At 40.5% G+C, this 23,426-nt stretch overlaps 1 protein-coding gene across 8 annotated transcripts in view; it reads left to right on the top strand.

Moving 5' to 3' along the window:
• LOC137436716 (FERM domain-containing protein 4A) overlaps positions 1-16,877 on the top strand; it is a 293,806-nt gene extending 276,929 nt beyond the window's left edge. For 7 of the 8 annotated variants that reach the window (XM_068130726.2, XM_068130727.2, XM_068130723.2 and 4 more), the window contains 3 exons: positions 5,879-6,062; positions 8,492-8,591; positions 14,791-16,877. In XM_068130726.2, the coding sequence (XP_067986827.1) occupies positions 5,879-6,062; positions 8,492-8,591; positions 14,791-14,917 (411 nt within the window). In that variant the 3' untranslated portion in view covers positions 14,918-16,877. The remainder of the gene's footprint in view (positions 1-5,878; positions 6,063-8,491; positions 8,592-14,790) is intronic. The other variant, XM_068130724.2, reaches the window with a different exon arrangement.
• Positions 16,878-23,426: the final 6,549 nt, after the last annotated feature.

Here is a 23,426-nt window from a genome sequence, read left to right as displayed (position 1 = left end):
TGGAAGCATTATGATTTCGGATTATTCATCCATCTATGAATCCCTCAGTCCATGATAAATTAAAATCGGCTGCAGGAATCTAAGTGAAACTTGGTACAGGTATCTATAATGACGCAAAGATGAACGGATTCGATTTTGGTGTCACGAGGTTAAAGGTCAGAGGTCATGTTCGGTAAAAATTCCGTTACTGTTCTAACTTTTGAACCAGTGATGGGATTTTGACCAAATGTGGTACAACTATATATTATGATGAAAAGACAAACTGATTAGATTTTGCCATCAAAGGGCAAAGGTCAGAGGTCAGAGGTAATGTGAGGTAAAAATGTGATACTTGAGAACAGCCAAAGGGATATAAATCAAACTTGGTACAAGTATGTATAATGATGTAATAATGTGAGCGGAGGCATATCGGTCGACGTCGCGATGAAGAAGAGTGCCATTCTAGTTTTATATAAAATGCACGAGCATTATCATCTTCAAAATTGGCCCTCCTATGTTTCTAAACGAAGGTACAGTCACGTGAAAAAGTAATTACACCCCATGTAAAGCTTTGACTTTTTCAACATATTTCAACATACAGCTATTTGATCTTCATTTCAACAATATTGATAGATAAAGGTGATATAATATAACAAATATCATGAAACATTTACATTTTGTAGTCCATTGTATAATTTAAATAAACATCAATGCAAATTTCGCATGTGGAAAAAGAAAGTACACCTCTACATTTATCACTACTTCAAACACCTAAAATTAGAATCAGGTGCACCAGCTCAGGAGCAAATGATTAGAACATCGTTGGAGAGGATCTTGGAAGAACCTGTCTTATTTAAACCTCAGACATTTAGTTTGGTTTGCTCATTGTTGTTGAAGTGTGTGGCGTCACCATGCCCAGATCAAAAGAGCTCTCTGAGGCCTTCAGAAAGAAGGTTTTAGATGCCTACGAGTCTGGGATGGGATTTAAAAAGATCTCCAAACAATTAGAAATCAATCATTCGACTGTCCAGAGGATCATCTACAAGTGGAGAAGATTCCAAACAACTGCCAACTTGTTCAGGCCAGGCCGCCCCAGCAAGTTCAGCCCGAGAGCAGACCGCAAGATGCTGAAAGAAGTCTCTAAGAACCCCAGAATGTCATCACGGGACCTACAGGTAGCTCTTGCCACTGTTGATGTCAAAGTGCACGAGTCTACCATTAGAAAGAGGCTGCACAAATTTGATCTACATGGGAGGTGTGCCAGGAGGAAACCTTTGCTGTCCAGAAAGAACATCAGGGCAAGACTAAAGTTTGCCAATGAACACGGAGGCAAAGACCAACACTTCTGGAACAATGTGCTCTGAACAGATGTCAAAGGTAGAGCTATTTGGCCACAGTACCAGAAGACATGTTTGGCGAAAACCAAAGACAGCATTTGACCACAAGAACCTGATACCAACTGTAAAGCATGGTGGTGGAAATATTATTGTTTGGGGCAGCTTTGCTGCATCAGGGCCTGGGCAGCTCACCATCATAGAATCCACTATGAATTCTTCATTGTACCAGAGTGTACCTCTGCCCGGAAACAGGTCTCAGCACAGGTCTCAGCTCTTTCACGAGCCTCGATTCAGTATACAAAAAAAAAAAAAAAGGTTGCTTGATGATAATGTGAGACCATCTGTCAGAAAGTTGAAGCTCAACCGAAGGTTGACCTTGCAACATGACAATGACCCTAAACATCTATCTATAATTCCAGTAATCTCTGTGTGTATGCGACCGCTGTTTCTCGACAACTACCGGTCCGATATACTTGAAACTTGCCAGGTATATTGCTGGGGACCCGAGGATGTGCCTTTTCAAGGTTTCATATTAATCGGACAAGTAGTTACCGAGCTATGTCCAAAAAACGATTCGACCAATCAGAGAGCAGCGAGCTACCGAGCTATGGCGATTTAGCCGTTCGCCGTTCGCTTTGGCTTTGCGAATGGACCAAACCATTTCATGTAAATAGAGGGGGGGTTCTACCGTACTCGCAAGCCGTTCGCTTTGGCTTTGCGAATGGACCAAACCATTTCATGTAAATAGAGGGGGGGGGGGGATTGTCACCGTACTCGCAAGCCGTTCGCTTTGGCTTTGCGAATGGACCAAACCATTTCATGTAAATAGAGGGGGGGGATATAATTTTAGATATATATATATAGTACGGGCATGCCCTAGTACCAGTAAATCCACCAAGGAATGGCTGAAAAGAAAGAAATGGAGGGTTCTGGAATGGTCAAGACAAAGCCCGGATCTAAATCCCATCGAGATGTTGTGGGGGGATTTGAAACGAGCTGTGCATGCAAGAAACCCCTCAAACATCGTACAGCTGAAATAATTCTGCATGGAGGAGTTGGCAAAAATTTCTCCCAGTCGATGTCAGAGACTGGTAGACAGTTATAAGAAACACCTACTTGACGTTGTTTCTGCCAAAGGGGGCAATACCACCTAATGGAGCCAAGGGTGTAATTACTTTTTCCACATGCAAAATTTGCATTTATGTTTATTTAAATTATACAATGGACTACAAAATGTAAATGTTTCATGATATTTGTTATATTATATCACCTTTATCTGTCAATATTGTTGAAATGAAGATCAAATAGCTGTATGTTGAAATATGTTGAAAAAGTCAAAACTTTACATGGGGTGTACTTACTTTTTCACGTGACTGTGTATATATATATATATATATATATATATATATATATATATATATATATATATATATATATATATATATGTATATATTGCCTGTCTGTCACACGGCAAGACTCTTAAGGGGGGGATGGGGGGTGGGAGTATTACTGATATTCTAAATTCTTCTAAAACTAACACTTGCATGTGGGGGTATGACATAAAGTCATTATACACAAATTGCAGCATTTACAGCTTATATGCAATTAATCACGAACATAAAATCATCGTAGAAACCATATTTCTACTGTTGCTACAAATAGATTTGAAATTTTATTTGAAAAGAGTCGATTTGAAATTCATCAAATCTCGAATCAGTCGCTCGACTAACGGTTTGGCAAATTGCATAATAATGGAGTTGCTGGTACAATTAATATCGAAGACACATTTGCTTTTGCTGTCTAATTACTTTTTGTGTAGCACATTGTTGGGTCATATAATTTGATCGTACTTCGCATCAGCGATTTCTCAGCAATTAAACGTTCAAGTCATTCCCGGTCGCTCCCGCCCTCTGCTGGTAAAGCAAACAAGGCTCATCCAACCATTTTGTTCCATTCGAATATCATATTCCCAGTTGAAGACCACTCTGTGGTCAAAAAGTCAGGCCTTTGCTTATTTGACTAATCTAAACCTGAGCAGATCTCCTTCCCCAATGAAACTCTTCTGCTTTTTTCTGTTTTTAAGTTGATTTATGACTATGAGAAACAGCAGTTTCATTCTTCTGTTAGAATATCTCCTGGTGATTTCATGGCCCTGGGTCCCATCAGGCTCTGCACCCATTGCATCGGTAGTTTTGGGCAATTCACCTCGATACGGCCACATTGATACAGGCCTGTAGTGCGTGTGTATCGTCCATTGATAGTTAAATAAATAAATATCTAAATAAAACAATCATTCGTTAGATCATACAAGGTGCACACCCGAACACACAAATCAACTACACAGGAAAAATAAGCACAACCTCTCCCAAACATTGTCCAACCATTCTGTCAACTGCAGGCCTAAGCCTAAGCCTAGGTACAAGGTGCTCGCAGCCAACTTTGACTCCATCCTATTCTACACCAGATCTCCTTTCCTAATCTGTGGTGACTTCAACTGACAATATGGAGCTTTTAATGTTCAACCCCTGTTAATCTGCTATGTCTTCTGCTTTTTCTTTGCTCTTTTCGAAATAATCTTGTGATGTAAATTAACATTGATCAAAGTTCGTTAACTGCGTGTATGAAGCAGGAAGAAACTGAGCTCTTTTGCTCCAATGAAGGGTTAACGACTGGAACGTCAGCTTGTCCATGCTTCCCATATGGCAGTTTGCATACTGTACCTCAATCAACGTTCTGTTGATTTAATTAGTTGTTCGGCTTGTCCACCAATGAAGATTGACACAAACCCATTATATAGACCAGTCAGTATTTTCCCATTTGTAAGCGTAAATGTCATTGATCATTTCAGCGGACCATAAGACTCATCTGGAATCCAACTTTCTGATCTCTGATGATTGTTATAGCTTCCATCCAGGCCATATCACTCTGGTCATGCTGCTTCTTCTATGTGAACAATGGATAGATGCCACAAATCTCAAAGAAGAGATCATGGATATCAAACTGGATATCTCTCATGATCCATTTGATTATATCTGGCTCTCTGGATTATATATTATGTTATCTTGGGTCCCCTCCTTGACTCGCTATCAGATTTTGTATAATTATTTTATTTAGAAATTGGGGCTTATGGAAGAGCTGAATGACAGAGAGGTGAGAGGCTAACACCTCAACAATAGAGCAGAGGGAAACAGGCAAACAAGGAATAGGGATTTGGCAAGGAGCAAACAGGCAGTATAATTAGTCCTGACAGATGGAGCGGAGAAGGAAACGAAGGAATTGTGAACACACTGGAAAAGCTAACAAATAGGAATTCCTTATGCATTTGCAAACAGTGGGTTGCTTTAAATGGAATTCTCTCCCAAAAATTGCCTCTATAAGTTGGCATTCTGGGTCAAACCTGCTCTGTTTATTGCACATCAATGACCTCTCCATCACTGGAAAACTGATGTATTACTTTGCAGAAGAGTCCGTTGCATGCAAGATAGTACTTCACCCGTGTGCCAGGCAGGCTGACTTAGATAGAACAAGCAAAGGTTCATATCGTGGAACATGTCCTTTAATGCAGGAAATACCCAGAATCTCGCTTTATCCCGACATAAGGATCGCCTGGCAATTCCCTAATTTATTGTCTACACCCCCCGGGAGAAGTAAGCCTGGACATAAGCTCTAACCTTTCTTTGGCAGTTATCTCCAAGTCCACCTCCAAAGCTGGACGCTGTCCCAGAATTCTCTGCAAGACCAAATTCTTACTCTACTATCCTCAGCTTATAAAGGTGTGCATTGGCATTCATTCAAAGTGTCACGGGATGTGGATATCCCTGGGAAGTTGTTCTTCTGTTTTTGCCCTCTTGCATGCATAGAGATCCGAAGGTGTGAGCTCCTCCATGTCACTGGCATTTCCGGACGGGAAGATGAGTTTTAGGTCTGGTTCTTGCTCATCTCATGGAACTTGGTGGCCTTGCAGAGTTTTACCAGCTCTATTTTGGGCTTGCTATTAGTTGGCTCTGTCTCGAGCTACATACAGAACCAAGTTTGCAGGCCACAACCACCACGTGGTTCATTCCGTTTCTACCTCCAGGTTTTGTTATAGCACTGATACCCTGTTCCCTTTTTACCTGCATTACCTTTGATGCAGCCATACATTATTATGCTGTTTCTGATTAGCCGCACGTTATGTCTGTTCACCCTTATGCCCTCGATTCCACTTTTCCATAAGCCTTGATTCCTGTATTAAAATGAAGCACTCCCATCCTCTTCACTTCATTGCAAAACCCACACAACAAGCAAAGCCGAGCATAAAGACAATCCACAAATCACACCTTTATTTTCAATTTGTAACCTTAGTGGTCATTTTTTTAAAGTTTCAACAACAACTGATGTATCTCGTAAAAGCAAGGTGTGACTTATTTGTTTCTGTTTACTGAATTTCCGCATTTGATGTCTCACTCTTGGAGTGAGATCCAGGAGTAAATGTGCAATCTCACACCGAATGCTTGCCCTGATAAGTATTATTGTTGTAAGGATGCTGCTCAGTATGGTGTGTCTTGCTACATTGGGTACAGGTCGTACGTGGTTGCTGTCAAGACTTAGTACAAACACCGCCTTCAACCATTGACCACCTGCGATCGTGGTATGAGCGAAATTCCCATCGGCGCCTCTCCCATGGCTGGACTGAGACGGAGTGGCACGATGGTAACAGTCCTCAGCAGTCACCTGCTTCTGACTGGGTCGCAGTTGCTCACGTTGGTAGGGACCCAATGCTTTCATATAGCTTTTTCGCCAAAATTCTTAAATCAATGTCTGGTAAAGTTATTGGCTCTTTATCAGGTAACTTGTGAATTCTCATCAAGTGGATTCTTAAAATCTAGCACAACTCTTCCCAAAGAAGATAGGAAACTCCACAATATGTAACATAAGTGCTGATGCAAGAGGGTGAGAGCAGAGATAGGTAAGATGCTGCATTGGAGTCATCAAGAGGAACCCAAAGCACAAAGATGGAGTCATCAGGTGGAACCAGATAGGATTTGGGTTTCAGCCGCTACTCCTCTACCCTCAATCCCATCCAAGCGCAACCAAGTGAGCCTTCCAGAAAAATTTCTGCAAGAATTCACTTCTCCTTCAACAGATAGATAAGGAAATACGAATAAAGAGTAAAAGTGATTTTAAAAAAATAAAGCAATAATTACAATGAATAAAGAGAAATGTGGAAAAAGTAGGAAAAAATGTGAAAGGAACAAAGATGTTGGAAAGAACCCAGATAGATAGATTTCAGCAGTTCTTCCTCGGGCAAAAACGCAGGAACAGTTACAAGCTACCAGAGGTCCATCAGCGGGGAAGCAGAATCCACACAGCATCAGGATGTGGTATAATCATAATCAAACGGAAGACCAGAAACTACACTGGAGTCGTCAAGAGGAACCCAAAGCACAAAGATAGAGTCATCAGGAGGAAGCAGATAGGATTTTGGTTTCAGCCGCTACTCCTCTACCCTCAAACCCACCCAAGCGCAGCCAAGTGGGCCTTCCAGAAAAATTTCTGCAAGAATTCACTTTTCCTTCAACAGATAGATAAGGAAAGATAAATAAAGAGTAAAAGTGATTAAATAAAAATAAAGCAATAATTAAATTGAATAAAGAGAAATATGGAAAAAGTAGGAAAAAATGTGAAAGGAACAAAGATGTTGGAAAGAACCCAGATATATATATTTCAGTATTTCTTCCTCAGGCAAAAACCCAGCAACAGTTACAAGCTACCAGAGGTCCATCAGCGGGGAAGCAGAATCCACACAGCATCAGGATGTGGTGCAAACATAATCAAACGGAAGACCAGAAACTACACTGGAGTCATCAGAAGGAACCAGAATAAGTATAGAGAGACAGACTATCAGGTAGAGTGCAAACAGACAGATCGTCAAAGGAATAAATAGGGACACTGAGAGACAGATAGCACAATTGGGCAGAAGAATGTAGGTAGATGATTGATGCATAAACTAACAACCATTGATAAACAACAACCATTGATAAACAACAACCATTGATAAACAACAATAATTGTAGATAGCTGAAGTTGTAAATGCACAAAGGGGAATGTTAGCTAGAATGAAAACAATCATCGGTGAGTGTAGAAGACAACTTGACGATGGTGCTGGATCGAGATAATTAGGATCGAGACACAGACAACCTTGACCTTTTGACCTATTAATGTAAAAATAAAATCTATCGGCCGTGTAGCTTTTGATTGGTGAACCATTTCTGTGACCGAATATGCAAATTCTTAAAATTTCATGCCAATCAGATGAAAATTGACTATTTTATGCAACCTTGACGTTTTTATCTTTAAAAAAAAAATGATCAGCTTCTATCTATTGGTTGATTAACCAATTCAGTGACCAAATATGCAAATTCTTAAAGTTCCAGATCAATCGGATGAAAATTGACGACTTTATGCAACCTTGACCTTTGACCTTAAAAAACCATCGGTTTTTAGCTTTTGATTGGTGAACTAATTTAGTGACCCAATATTCAACCTCTTAAAATTTCAGGTCAAATGCATGAAAATTGAAGATTTTATGTTACGCTGACCTTTGACCTTTTGACCAAATTATTAATTTGTTTTCTCCATGTTCTCATAATAAAGCTTTGTTAAAAATTTATGACAAAAGCTCAAATGGTAAAAAGTTACAGCCCGGACAGACACATAAGTGATTGCAAGCCCCCGTATCCTGCTGCACGAGCAGGTATCGTGACTGGAACCTGGCCAAATTCTCAATTCCTGCCTTTATTGAGGGCTGTTTTGGCAGCACCTTGCAAGGAACTTCAATGTCGGGGGAGGCCATTAGACCCATCAATCCATTGCAATGGTTGCCAACCTATGGTTGTTTGACCATGCTCTATCTTTTCTAAATACTGAGTTGCGAGCAAGGAAGCAGCATGCAGTATTTTTATTTAAGTCTTTGACTGGCATGGCTTGGCCCGGGGTTTAAACCGCCGACCTCCCAGACTCAGAGTGGACATTCTAGCCAAGTACACCCACCTCGCAATGAAATAGAATAGGGAAACCTCCCAGCTTTTCAATCATTGATACATGTTGTGCACACCATTTTAACCACCCTTTTACCCACTGCAGGGGAGCAATGGAGTAACAAGCAATGTGCTTTACCAACATCTTTGTGTCAGTAGGTGGAGGAAGCAACAGACAGAACATGCTGTCTGCTTACGCAGAGTCATGTGAGATGAGCCAGCCCGGACTACTAGTCCATCAACATCAACATTCTAGGTAGAATTTGGCCTGCAATGGCATCTAACGTATTGGTACATTAATATACATCACCTCATTACTGCATTATTTAACATTCCCTCATTGATATTTCAATAAGCGTGTACTCATTGCGATGTGGAGAGACAAATCCGCATTGCCACATTCATGGACATATCACCGCCATGTTCATCAACATCTCCCCATTGTAGTGTCCAGAAGCATTTGTCTCACTCATATTTTTATACTGTACATGTAATACTACTATCAAGCAGATTGTTGTTGCCCATTGTTGTTGCAATGACCCGCTGTTGGCATTTTGAAGAAATCGAATTTTGTTGTTTTTTTCTGGCCTAAAACACTTCCCTACACCCATTAAGGAATGAGGTCAGGGATAATTTACTATTACCTTTCACTTAGCCACAAAGGCTTGGGCACTACAGAGTAACTTTTAAGAAATCCAACCTTTTTTTTCAAATAATTATTTTTGCCTAAAACACTCCAAGGCACTCACTAATACATCTCAGAAAGTTTGAAGATTTGTTTGGCCATCTCGGAGAAAAATGGCAACACACACAAACAGAACACGGACAGACACACAGACAGACATTTATTTTATAGTATCGATAATCCATTTTTAGATTGTCTTCAATGACGATGTTAAGCCTGGTGTTGGCTTAGCGGTTAGGGTGCTGGCTTGGGATCATAGGATCCTGGGTTCGAATCCTGGTTGATCGCTGAATTAACGCTACGGTGGTTGACTCAGCCTGTCATCCCCCTGAGGTCGGCAAATTGAGCACCAGTTCACTGGTAATTCCCAGTGTGTCGCAAGAGGCGACTAACAGTGTTGGTGGCAGGAAGGGCATCCGGCTGTAAAACATTGCTTCAAAAAGGGGACCATGGTGCCCGAAAAAGGACCAACCCCTGCTTTGCAGGGAAAAATGGCCTTTAAACGTGGTTCTGGTTCTTCTTCTTTTTCTTCAATGATGATGTTGATATTTTTAACCATTGGTCAAAATTCATTGCAATTTTCTTTAAGCACTATCTGTAAAATGTCTACATTTGAATGTATAGATTGTGTCTTGATGTTAACATTGATGTCTCCAAAGGTCGTTACCATGGACCACCTCTCAAAAAGGGAAGTGTACAATGTTCACATGGATCTTGTTGTTTAGCAACACCTGCTATGGCACTGTTTCGGGAGTATTTGTCTTCATCGGAGACAAACAGTCGATTTGTAGCGAATTTAAAAGCCCCTTTAATTCCCCTTCACTCTACCCCGCCCCAAGAAAAAAAATGCCGGAAACCATTGAAGTAAATAAGTGGAAAATCACAAAAAGGCATTTCCTGAAGTTTGACACTTTTTCTAAATCATTATCACTAGCAACGGTACCCGCCCTATGGGCGGGGCTTCAATTGTGAGGCCCAAATGAAAAGGCAAAATATCAGAAATTGAAAGCTTTTTTTTATTTCAAACGATTTATCTGAACATCCGTTAAATAATATCACACGCAAATCATCAAAATCTAAACAGTATTTGTAGAATTTCAATAAAAGCCACATCACTCTTCATATCGGTAAATATTATTCCAGATAATTCCATCGTGTTTGGAAAAACTGGAAAATTGGAAATTGGGAAAATTGGAAAATTGGAAAAAAAATGGAAAAACCTATTTTAGGTTTTTTTAGAAACCTATTTTATTAAACCTATTAACCTATTATTAGGTTAATAGAAACCTAGAAACCTATTAAAAACCTATTTTAGGTTTTTTTAGAAACCTATTTTATTAAACCTATTAACCTATTATTAGGTTAATAGAAACCTAGAAACCTATTAAAAACCTATTTTAGGTTTAGGTTTTTAAAAACCTATTTTTAGAAAAACCTAGCCTATTTTACTCCAGGGGTTCCAGGATTACCCACCCAAAATTTCGTTGCGATCGGTTCAGCCGTTTTTGCGGTACTTGGGAACGGACGGACAGACAGACATTTGGTGAATTATAGTAAGATAATCAGTGAGAGTTTGACGAAACACGTCATCAACTATTCACTCTGCTTTGGTAGGCCTTGAGACATATAACCTTTCCTCATGTCCTTAACTAAGAGGTGTTCGAATAGGAAGGTGTTTTGATGAAGACTCAATGATGAAGAAGAAAGGATGACCAAAGATTCATCCCATTGTTACCATAAAATTGGAATAACCTATTTAGCAGGAAAGTATCTTTTAACGGAAACACTTTGAGCCCTGTGGGTTACACACTTTACTTTATCATCAACCTGGGAAACTCTTAATGGACTTTGCTTTTTATTTTTAATGCTATATATTCAATCGACATGGGGACATTACAGTACCGGTAGGTACCTCCTTAGAGAGAATTCTTGTACCAGTAGTAAAAAAGCAGGAAGTGTTTTCTAGGCTCAGAAGGCCAACCCAAAACCTGAACATTCCATATCCCTGAAGGACGAGAGCGAAGACCGAAGGAACGATGAAAGTTTTAATTTTTCTTTGCACGTACGGTCAAGCGACAGCAAAGGAACCGCGTGTGTTTGTTGTTTCTGCCTCGCGGTTCCAGTTCGCGGTTCCAGTTCGCGGTTCGCGGTTCCAGTTGTTTCTGCCTCGCGGTTCCAGAATGCCAGTTCAGTTAATACAAATTTTGGCAGGTGCATGTGTACCTGTAAAAATACTTCCAGAGACGATTGCAATGAATTTGCCACTTCATCTCAACTTTTAGCATCGCGAGGATGCAACCAAGAACTTGTGAAATGGTAATAGGATATTAGTAGGATTCAATTCTTACACAATGAAACTTTCCATTTAAAACCCACACATTGTAAATATTCAATGCTAAGGGAAGTTACCTTTCCTTCTTTTCCATTCATGCCTTTTTGCACCTTTCTCAGCTCCGGAAGTGCATGCCGATGCAATCTTTGGAATTTTACTGATGCACTTTCTCAGTTCACAGTTCTTAAATCCTTTTATCCATTTGATTGATGTCGGGTAGCACTAACCTATTTCCTTCCAAGCAATCATGCTCATGTTGGTTGTTGATCTGCTAACCCTGCTTGCTTTCTCCTGCCTTTCCTTTTCTGCTTGCGCTCTCATGGCTTGCCAGCCAGGACAATCTTTCCTCATCTGCTCAGGATGATTCTTCTACTCCGACAGCAGATGATGGTCACGATAGCTAGAGGAGGCAAGTGAAAGATCGATCCTGCTTGTAGGCCCGCACAAGGCCGATTCCAAACATTGCTGCACCCATAGGCCTGTGATTAAACTATTCTGCAAGTTTTTTTTGATTCCTGCTTGTAGGACCACACAAGGCCGATTCCAAACATTCCTGCACCTTATAGGCCTGTGATGAAACTACACTGCAAGTTTTTACCTCCACCACCAAAGGTGGATGGAGGTTATGTTTTCACCCCCAACCTGTCTGTTTGTTACTTGCCGGAAAAAAATCTGGCAAGTATATTGGTTGGTTGGTCTGTCTGTCTGTCTGTTTGTGTGCAGTACTACGTCTACATCGTTGCACGTAGAATCGCCAAACTTTACACACATATTTGTCTTGCCCTGGAATAGACTGTGCCCAATTTTTAACTCTCTAGGCCCAAGGCCTCCATTATGACGTCATAATTCAATAATTTGACAAGTACAAAACTTCATCCAATCAAGATGAAATTTCTTGAGCATAATCTAGGAATAAATTAGTTTAGAAAACAAATAATGATGATGTCATCGGTCACGTGGTTCAGCCACCATCTTGGAAAAACCGAAAAACTTTGCACCTCTATATCTCCGAAAGTGCTGAATAGAAAGAATTGAGGCATGGCTCATTGTAAAGAACTCTCCATGGGGAATAAAATATGTTAATGATGATGTCATAGGTGCCTCCATTATGACATCATAATTCGACAAGTACAAAATTTCATCCGATCAAGATGAAATTTCTTGAGCATAATCTAGGAATAAATTAGTTTCGAAAACAAATAATGATGACGTCATTGGTCATGTGGTTCGCCGCCATCTTGGAAAAACCAAAAACTTTGCACCTCTATATCTCCGAAAGTGCTGAATAGAAAAAATTGAGACATAGCTCATTGTAAAGAACTCTAAATGGGGAATAAAATATGTTAATGATGATGTAATAGGTGCCTCCATTATGACGTCATAATTCGACAAGTATAAAACTTCATCTGATCAAGATGAAATTTCTTGAGCATAATCTAGGAATAAATTAGTTTAGAAAACAAATAATGACGTCATCGGTCACGTGTTTCGGCCACCATATTTGTTTTAACACAAATGCCTTAACAAAAGCAAAACAAAATAATAAGCAAAATAAACAAAATAAAAAGCAAAATAAAATCTGTCTTGAAAAAATGCTTAAAAATGCTTCGTTTTGAAAATCGGTAAAGGTCAAAGGTCAGGGGGGTCGAGTTTTCATTAAAATATATATTTCAAACCACTATAACTCTAAAAGTAGAATAGATATGCAGACACTTACTGTTACTGACATATAGGAAGTCACATAGGACATTTCATTTGGCACCATGACGTTTGACCTTGAGTGACCTTGAAAGGTCAAACGCAAGGTCAATAAAAAAGTACATTCAAGCAAGTCCTCGGTCTCTGACCGATTTCTAGTTTGTTTGTCTGCCTGTGAAGAAGATATCTCAAAAATTTATGGATAGATTCGGACGAAATTTGGTAGAGATGTCGCATATGTGACACGGACGAAATGATGAGACTTTGGTGAAGATCCGGATTCGGATTCAGCTACTAGAATTTTTTCAGTGATTCTTCACCATTGAGAGTTAAGGCCAAAAACGATACATAGCAGGATATCTCAAAAAGTTACGGACGGATTTGGACGTAACTTGGTGCACAGGTTGTGTGTGTGACAAGGACTAATCGATTCGATTTTGGTGAAGATCTGAATATGGATTCGGATACGAGATTTATTTAATTTTTAAGTTTGTATAAGTCCGCTATTTCAAGAGTTTGTATAAGAATAAATAGCTCTGAGTGGGCTGACAATCATTGCTTGAGGTTGTAGTTCAGACCTCTGCTGATTTGTAGGAACCCCCCTGGGAAACCCCTGAGTTGTTTTGAAAGACTTGAAACACTAAGCGATCCTGAAGACCATGAGTAGAAGGGTTTCAGAGCAATCGATTGTGGTGACAAGTTGGGATCCGAAGTTTCACGAGGTAACCCCACCTGGGAACTCCCAATGATCCGATATCAAACATTCAAAGCCTGTGTGATTGTGCGGGCCACCGTCTTGTATTAATGTGTCAAGTTTCAGAACAATCAGCCGGGGTAATAAGGGAGGAGTAGAAAAAATATCAAAAAGTTAACGGACGGACGGACAGACATCCGGCCATCACGACCCATTTTACATGTTCATCTCTTTAAGAATCGAGATGAAATGACCTAAAAAAATGGCACAGACTGAGATCTTCGAAAGAATAAATGGGTACCACACTGTCTAAAGAAGATATGACTTGAGACATCACCCCATGTCTTTAAGCTTATGCTATGTGACGCAATCAGGACAGGTGCTGGTGACTAGCGATCCGGTAGTAAAAGAGAATATAAGAATGAAGCAATATGAAGGTCAGTGTCAGTTTTCACCATCAGACAATAAAAACAATGATCTTTGTCCATTAAAAGTTGATAAATGGATATTTTACGGCCAAGATAAATGACATCCTTCCTTTTAGAATCTTGATCCAAGGCCATGCTCGACCATGGAGCTTATACGTTGTGGTTTCTGCTGCCCTCTGCTGGCAGTGTCCTCTTCCAGCAGTCGATAACTCTTTCTGATAAATTACACCTGTAATTATACTTGGCATACAAATAATAATAATAATAAAATAAATAATAAATTGTTGCATAGCACTTCTCGGCTCTGTATGGGGAAGCAGCCCTTGAGATGTGGGGAATATTGAAGTCCTTTGTGTCTAAACATATTTAAAGTTGTTGAGGTTCACTTTTGTCAGAGCTTAAATGAAACAGCCACCGTAATCCCCACCCTTTGCCAAGATCCTGCGGCGTCATTTTGGTCCTTATTCCTGAATGATGACAACCAGGAAGGATTGAAACAAATTATATTTCATCAAATATTGTCTGGATCTTAAAGTAAAACCCCTTCTCTATCTCCCCCTTTTCACCCACACCGCCATCACCACCACCTCCACCACTCCCTCACTTTTATCGTTGTAGGTATTACCCCAGACTACTGTACCCAGGCATGTACAAGAACCAGGCAAACTACTCAAGCCAACCTTTGGGTCCTTCTGTGCTGGCCTGGCATGGCGAGGAGTTGCCCAGCACCGCACGTCTCACATGATGGACACACCGAGACCTGCTCAAGGCCCATCCGATGCTTCAGACTTTCAGACACGGAACTCGGCAGAACTCCAATGCAGCGATAGAAGGCGGACGGAAAACTCTGGTGCTTTTATGTGCGGAAATATTTCACTTTTGTTTGTTTTGAAACTGATGAAAAGCTGGGCAGAGCCCAGTATGAGAATGGAAATTTTGAAACATACCTGGACTGATTACCCACTAAGGTCATTCATGAGAACGTGTTTCATTTTCCCAGTCGAAGATGAAAGGTTGATTGAAATCAGGATTTATAATTGATTTTCGTGACTATTGGGAAGCAGTGGGAACACATATTGATCAAATTTTTACGTAACATATTTTCATCTAGCACTTAACACACCATATGGAGGAAGTGGTGGTAGTTGCCATCGTCGAGTAAAGTGTGGTGAGAGACAGCCTCTGGTAACTGAACATATAGCCAACAATAATTAAGGAGGTGTTGGAGGAAGAATGCGGAGAAGGGGTATTATCTTGGGTTATCTTTCCGCATCATACTCTATAATATTGTGAACCACAAATATTAGCTTATATATATATATCATACAAGCTATTGTCTTGCATAACATAGACCAGGCCTGAGGTCAATTACAAGGATGGAACGATACTTGCGGAACGACAAGCCGAGCAGAATTGCAATTGACTTCAAGTCTATCATCGACTGCTTTTTACACTAACCAAGTTTAATTGTTTTTATCACCACCAAACAATGAAATCTACCGAACCAAAGACGCTTCCCATTAGTTGCTGGGTGATGAGACTCGTCCGCCATTCGACTGCTGATGCAGGGACAGCACTCTGGGATTAGTTGTTGCTAAAAAAAAAAAAGACCGGAAGAGCTCGTTCTTAGTGGAAAAGCAGTCCATATTTAGTAAAACAATAGTCTGCATGATCGATACATGTTTGCTAGAGCTCTCTGCTATGTCGTCTTCCCATCCGCCCATAAATCGCAACGTCCTCGCCACGGTTTTTTGAAACCTCGGTGTCGTGAATTGAAACTTCGTAATTAATCGGGATTGTGGATTACGTCTGTATCCAAAGGAGACTGCTGGAGGTGTTTTGAAGACTGTTTTTGCTCCATTTTTCCGTCCAGAGTGCTTTGTGCGTTTGCCATTGTGTCCCTCGGTGGTAGAGAGAGAGAGAGAGAGAGAGAGAGAGAGAGAGAGAGAGAGAGAGAGAAAATAAATAAATAAATAATGCGCCGCAACGCGCTACAATGACTGCGCTCCTCCACAAGGCCAGGTGAGTCGGTGGATTTACTTATTTATTAACACTCTGACCCAAAACATCCTTTTTTCCATAACCTGCGTACTTTTTGTCGTTTTCCAATTATTATTTTTTCAATAATAAAAGTTTTCTTTAAAAAACAAACGCAAAACCGTATTTAAGGCAATAAGTGTTTTGATCTCCAAATCTAAATGAAGTTACCTTTTTGTGTAAAAAAAAAATTTGTGTCCCATCCACCGGAAAACAGCGCTGGCAGTGTTATAGCGAATATAACGTTACTACGGTATCCATGTTTGGGGGCTCAAAAAGATACAACGCAAACTTACAATGTAAAAATTTAATTTTGTACACTTTGTATATAACATTTTATCACAATATGCCTTTACAGGTTATAATATGTAACAATTTCGTGACAAAAAAAAATAATTATTTTAAGCTGGTTCTTAATACAAACACTCCTCATTGTACCTTTGGGATATGAATGCCATGTTTTTTTATAAACGCGTCGGTATTTTGGAAGTTTTAGATACGACTCCGTAATGTTGTGTTGCAGATAGCAGGTGCGTACACTTTTGCAAAGTTTACATTTCTGTATGTGTCACTTTGTTGACTGTAAATATCTTAATACAAATGATGCTACATGTGTGTTGCTGATTGGTGGTAAAATCGACGAGCATTAAAGAGAGACACACCAAGGACATTGTCCTGCAAAAAAGTTTCGTGTATCGTGCGAGTTTATTTTATTGTCCCGAAGTAAATGGTGCGGAGGTGGCACACTCACCTTTAACCTCTATGGGCCTTGATTATACATCCGGCCTGATTATAAACTGTTCCGCTTGTGTTTCGCACACAGGATTTTGCATCACCGTACCCTCATTTTTGATGGACGTTAAGCTGGGTGAACCATTCGTTTGCATTAATCAAAGGAAGGACCAAATACTACATTTGGAATCGTCAGGAGGAACCTGAATAAGCAAACAAACAAAGATGAAGTCATCAGGAGGAACCTGGATAAGCAAAGAGCAAAGATGGAGTCATCAGGAGGAAACTGAATAAGCAAAAAACAAAGATGGAGTCATCAGGAGGAAACTGAATAAGCAAAGAGCAAAGATGGAGTCATCAGGAGGAAACTGAATAAGCAAAAAACAAAGATGAAGTCATCAGGAGGAAACTGAATAAGCAAAAAACAAAGATGAAGTCATCAGGAGGAACCTGAATAAGCAAAGAGCAAAGATGGAGTCATCAAGAGGAACCTGAATAAGCAAAGAGCAAAGATGGAGTCATCAGGAGGAAACTGAATAAGCAAAAAACAAAGATGGAGTCATCAGGAGGAACCTGAATAAGCAAAGAGCAAAGATGGAGTCATCAGGAGGAACCTGAATAAGCAAAGAGCAAAGATGGAGTCATCAGGAGGAAACTGAATAAGCAAAAAACAAAGATGAAGTCATCAGGAGGAACCTGGATCAGCAAAGAGCAAAGAGCAAAGATGGAGTCATCAGGATAAGCAAAGAGCAAAGATGGAGTCATCAGGAGGAAACTGAATAAGCAAAAAACAATGATGGAGTCATCAGGAGGAACCTGGATAAGCAAAGAGCAAAGATGGAGTCATCAGGAGGAACCTGAATAAGCAAACAAACAAAGATGAAGTCATCAGGAGGAACCTGAATAAGCAAACAAACAAAGATGAAGTCATCAGGAGGAACCTGGATAAGCAAAGAGCAAAGATGGAGTCATCAGGAGGAAACTGAATAAGCAAAAAACAAAGATGGAGTCATCAGGAGGAACCTGAATAAGCAAAGAGCAAAGATGGAGTCATCAGGAGGAAACTGAATAAGCAAAAAACAAAGATGAAGTCATCAGGAGGAACCTGGATCAGCAAAGAGCAAAGAGCAAAGATGGAGTCATCAGGAGGAACCTGGATAAGCAAAGAGCAAAGATGGAGTCATCAGGAGGAAACTGAATAAGCAAAGAGCAAAGATGGAGTCATCAGGAGGAAACTGAATAAGCAAAAAACAAAGATGGAGTCATCAGGAGGAACCTGAATAAGCAAACAAACAAAGATGGAGTCATCAGGAGGAACCTGGATAAGCAAAGAGCAAAGATGGAGTCATCAGGAGGAACCTGAATAAGCAAACAAACAAAGATGAAGTCATCAGGAGGAACCTGGATCAGCAAAGAGCAAAGAGCAAAGATGGAGTCATCAGGAGGAACCTGGATAAGCAAAGAGCAAAGATGGAGTCATCAGGAGGAAACTGAATAAGCAAAGAGCAAAGATGGAGTCATCAGGAGGAAACTGAATAAGCAAAAAACAAAGATGGAGTCATCAGGAGGAACCTGAATAAGCAAACAAACAAAGATGGAGTCATCAGGAGGAACCTGGATAAGCAAAGAGCAAAGATGGAGTCATCAGGAGGAACCTGAATAAGCAAACAAACAAAGATGAAGTCATCAGGAGGAACCTGAATAAGCAAATAAACAAAGATGAAGTCATCAGGAGGAACCTGGATAAGCAAAGAGCAAAGATGGAGTCATCAGGAGGAAACTGAATAAGCAAAAAACAAAGATGGAGTCATCAGGAGGAACCTGAATAAGCAAACAAACAAAGATGGAGTCATCAGGAGGAACCTGGATAAGCAAAGAGCAAAGATGGAGTCATCAGGAGGAACCTGAATAAGCAAACAAACAAAGATGAAGTCATCAGGAGGAACCTGGATCAGCAAAGAGCAAAGAGCAAAGATGGAGTCATCAGGATAAGCAAAGAGCAAAGATGGAGTCATCAGGAGGAAACTGGATAAGCAAAGAGCAAAGATGGAGTCATCAGGAGGAACCTGAATAAGCAAAGAGCAAAGATGGAGTCATCAGGAGGAACCTGAATAAGCAAATAAACAAAGATGAAGTCATCAGGAGGAACCTGGATAAGCAAAGAGCAAAGATGGAGTCATCAGGATAAGCAAAGAGCAAAGATGAAGTCATCAGGAGGAACCTGGATAAGCAAAGAGCAAAGATGGAGTCATCAGGAGGAACCTGAATAAGCAAATAAACAAAGATGAAGTCATCAGGAGGAACCTGGATAAGCAAAGAGCAAAGATGGAGTCATCAGGAGGAAACTGAATAAGCAAAAAACAAAGATGGAGTCATCAGGAGGAACCTGAATAAGCAAACAAACAAAGATGGAGTCATCAGGAGGAACCTGGATAAGCAAAGAGCAAAGATGGAGTCATCAGGAGGAACCTGGATAAGCAAAAAACAAAGATGGAGTCATCAGGAGGAACATGGATTAGCAAAAAACATAGATGGAGTAAAAAAACAAAGATGGAGTCAAAAAACAAAGATTGAGTCATCAGGAGGAACCTGGATAAGCAAAAAACAAAGATGGAGTCATCAGGAGAAAACCTGGATAAGCCAAGAGCAAAGTTGGAGTTATCAGGAGGAAACTGAATAAGCAAAAAACAAAGATGGATTCATCAGGAGAAAACCTGGATAAGCAAAAAACAAAGATGGAGTCATCAGGAGGAACCTGGATAAGCAAAAAACAAAGATGGAGTCATCAGGAGGAACCTGGATAAGCAAAGAGCAAAGATGGAGTCATCAGGAGGAACCTGGACAAGCAAAAAACAAAGATGGAGTCATCAGGAGGAACCTGGACAAGCAAAAAACAAAGATGGGGTCATCAGGAGGAACCTGGATAAGCAAAAAACAAAGATGGAGTCCTCAGGAGGAACCTGGATAAGCAAAAAACAAAGATGGAGCCATCAGGAGGAACCTGGATAAGCAAAAAACAAAGATGGAGTCATCAGAAGGAACGTGGACAAGCAAAAAATAAAGATGGAGTCATCAGGAGGAACCTGGATAAGCAAAAAAACAAAGATTGAATCATCAAGAGTAACCTGGATGAGCAAAAAACAAAGATGGAGTCATCAGGAGGAACATGGATTAGCAAAAAACATAGATGGAGTCAAAAAACAAAGATGGAGCCATCAGAAGGAACGTGGACAAGCAAAAAATAAATATGGAGTCATCAGGAGGAACCTGGATAAGCAAAAAACAAAGATTGAATCATCAGGAGTAACCTGGATGAGCAAAAAACAAAGATGGAGTCATCAGGAGGAACATGGATTAGCAAAAAACATAGATGGAGTCAAAAAACAACGATGGAGTCATCAGGAGGAACCTGGATAAGCAAAAAACAAATATGGAGTCATCAGGAGGAACCTGGATAAGCAAAAAACAAAGATGGAGTCATCAGGAGGAACCTGGATAAGCAAAAAACAAAGATTGAATCATCAGGAGGAACCTGGACAAGAAAAAAACAAAGATGGAGTCATCAGGAGGAACATGGATTATCAAAAAACAAAGATTGAGTCATCAGGAGGAACCTGGATAAGCAAAAAACAAAGATGGAGTCATCAGGAGGAACCTGGACAAGCAAAAAACAAATATGGAGTCAAAAAACAAAGATTGAGTCATCAGGCGGAACCTGGACAAGCAAAAAACAAATATGGAGTCAAAAAACAAAAATCTAGTCATCAGGAGGAACCTGGATAAGCAAAAAACAAAGATGGAGTCAAAAAACAAAGATGGAGTCATGAAGAGGAACCTGGATGAGCAAAAAACAAAGATGGAGTCATCAGGAGGAACATGGATTAGCAAAAAACATAGATGGAGTCAAAAAACAAAGATTGAGTCATCAGGTGGAACCTGGACAAGCAAAAAACAAATATGGAGTCAAAAAACAAAAATCTAGTCATCAGGAGGAACCTGGATAAGCAAAAAACAAAGATGGAGTCATGAAGAGGAACCTGGACATCATTTGTGTTTTGGCTGATACTCCTCTACCCCCAAACCTATGCAGGTGTAGCCGAGTGAGCCTTACAGAGACAGTTTGTAAGAATTCACTTTTCTGCGAACAGGATAGATATGTAACTGATAAATATGCCCGATGACTTATCATGACCCTTATAATGACCACCCTGGCCGAATTCCCCCAAATTCCTGCCCTATAACATATAGAGGGGCACTGCATCAGCGGCACAGATGTGCACCCAAACAATGATACTGTCAGCAGCCACATGCTGTGTATGAGATGAGAGAAGAAGACTTATTGTAATCCACCAATGTATGGAGTTGTTGTTTCTTATGCAGCCTATGGCTGCTGGTTGCATCACTTCTGGAAGCATAGCTGTGCTGCTGATGCAGTGCCCCCTGTTACCAGGAAGCTAGTACTCATTTTGTCGACCTCGGAATGCTGTCGGGCTGAGTCAACCGGCCTGGTGTTATCTAACAGCATGACAGGGGCTCAAACTCAAGACCCTAAGATCTCAAGCCAGCCACCTTAACCGTTAGTCCAATACCTGGCTTTGATGTGTGCGGTAAAAGGTAGCCATTGCAAACATCTCTCTTCAACAGCTAGAGCAACTTGGCGATTTATGGAGAAGTTGTGGTGGTTGATTACGAGGGAAAGGGTTTGAAACATCGATGTTAGAGGAAACAAGGCATATGGCACAACAATTGTGGCATTTAAGGAAAAAATGGTGGGGCTCAATAGGTCTACCACATTTGCTTACAGAGGTCTACCACATTTGCTTACAGAGGTATACCACATTGCTTACAGAGGTATACCACATTTGTTTAGAGGTCTACCACATTTGCTTACAGAGGTCTACCACATTTGCTTACAGAGGTCTACCACATTTGCTTAGAGGTCTACCACATTTGCTTAGAGGTCTACCACATTTGCTTAGAGGTTCACATTTGCTTACAGAGGCCTACCACATTTGGTTACAGAGGCCTACCACATTTGCTTACGGAGGTCTACCACATTTGGTTAGAGGTTTACCACATTTGCTTACAGAGGCCTACCACATTTGCTTACAGAGGCCTACCACATTTGCTTACGGAGGTCTACCACATTTGCAGCCCCTTATTTAACTGTTGATAGTCCCACTGCAATGTGTTGTCATCTATCTATAATATAAAAGGAGCTTCGTCTGCGTGCCTGCATATGTGCGTCCGTCCGTGCATCCGCTCCATCAACAATTGCCCTGTAGGGGAATTATACGCCGTAGCCATCAATTCTGATCGCCATATTTTTTTATCAATCGGATGCAATCTGCAAGCAGTATGATATAGTTCAGTAAGGTGAGGATAGATGGGCTGCTTTAAATTTACATTAAAACAAAAACATTTCCTCCATCTTCTTCTTCACTTATAATAATGGTGAGTCTCATTCAGTCCCGCTTCTCATATCAATAAGATTTAATACTTTTTTCAACATTTCCATTTTATTAATACGGCATAACAGTAATATATTGCCCTATCAAGCAGTATTTCTGATTATACACCACCTTTTCAGGTGGCTGTACTTGCAACACAGGTGAGAAAAGGAGCTGCATTCATTCACACGATTTTTAAAGGGAGAAAGTTAATTTTTATTAATTGTTTTTGAAAACCTGTCAGTCAGAACACGATACCATCTATTTATTATGTAGTAAGAAAAAAATGGCAGAATTTCCCTCTTCCCCTCTGACTGTATTCTCCATACGTGAGGGGCCTCAACTATGACAACTATGACTGTGACAACCATGACAACTCATAATTCAATGCCAACTTTTCAACACACTAGGGCAGCGGTCGGGAACCTATGGCTCGCGAGCCATATATGGATGGCTCTTCCGGTGACGGCATATGGCTCCCAGACAATTTTGAGTTGAAAAAAAAAAAAAAAAAAAAATCAGTTTGGAACTGATTTTAAAATACTTGTGATATTTCTTAATAATACTGTGTCATTTTAAAGTAAACAGAAATTAGTTTTGAAGATAAATTTCACGGGTCACGGGTCACCCGTGGGTCGGGTCGGGAACCAATGGCTCGCGAGCATGTCCGCGTCATTGTAAAGGTGAAGAAATCAATTTTATCAGATAGCCAACTAGTTTATCCGCTTCAACCCTTGTAACGGAAAAGATGGCGAAAAGAAAAAAAGACGATGATTACCGTGCATTCCAGGCTGCGTGGACAGAGGAATTTGCATTTGGTGAGAGAGCAGGATCTGCGGTATGTCTAATATGCAATGATAAAATTGCATCGATGAAACGGTCAAATATAAAGCGGCACTTCGATACGCACCATGCTTCATTTGCATCGAAATATCCAGCGGGGGACAGCAGGAAAAGGGCATGCGAGGAGCTACAGCGGAGAGTGCAGGCGAGTCAGCAGCAACTACGTGTGTGGACCAAGCAAGGTGACGGGAA

This window comes from Myxine glutinosa, chromosome 11 (assembly GCF_964187855.1).
Source record: "Myxine glutinosa chromosome 11, kmMyxGlut1.1, whole genome shotgun sequence".
Lineage (NCBI taxonomy): Eukaryota > Metazoa > Chordata > Myxini > Myxiniformes > Myxinidae > Myxine > Myxine glutinosa.
This window is presented reverse-complemented; position numbering and strand designations above follow the sequence as displayed.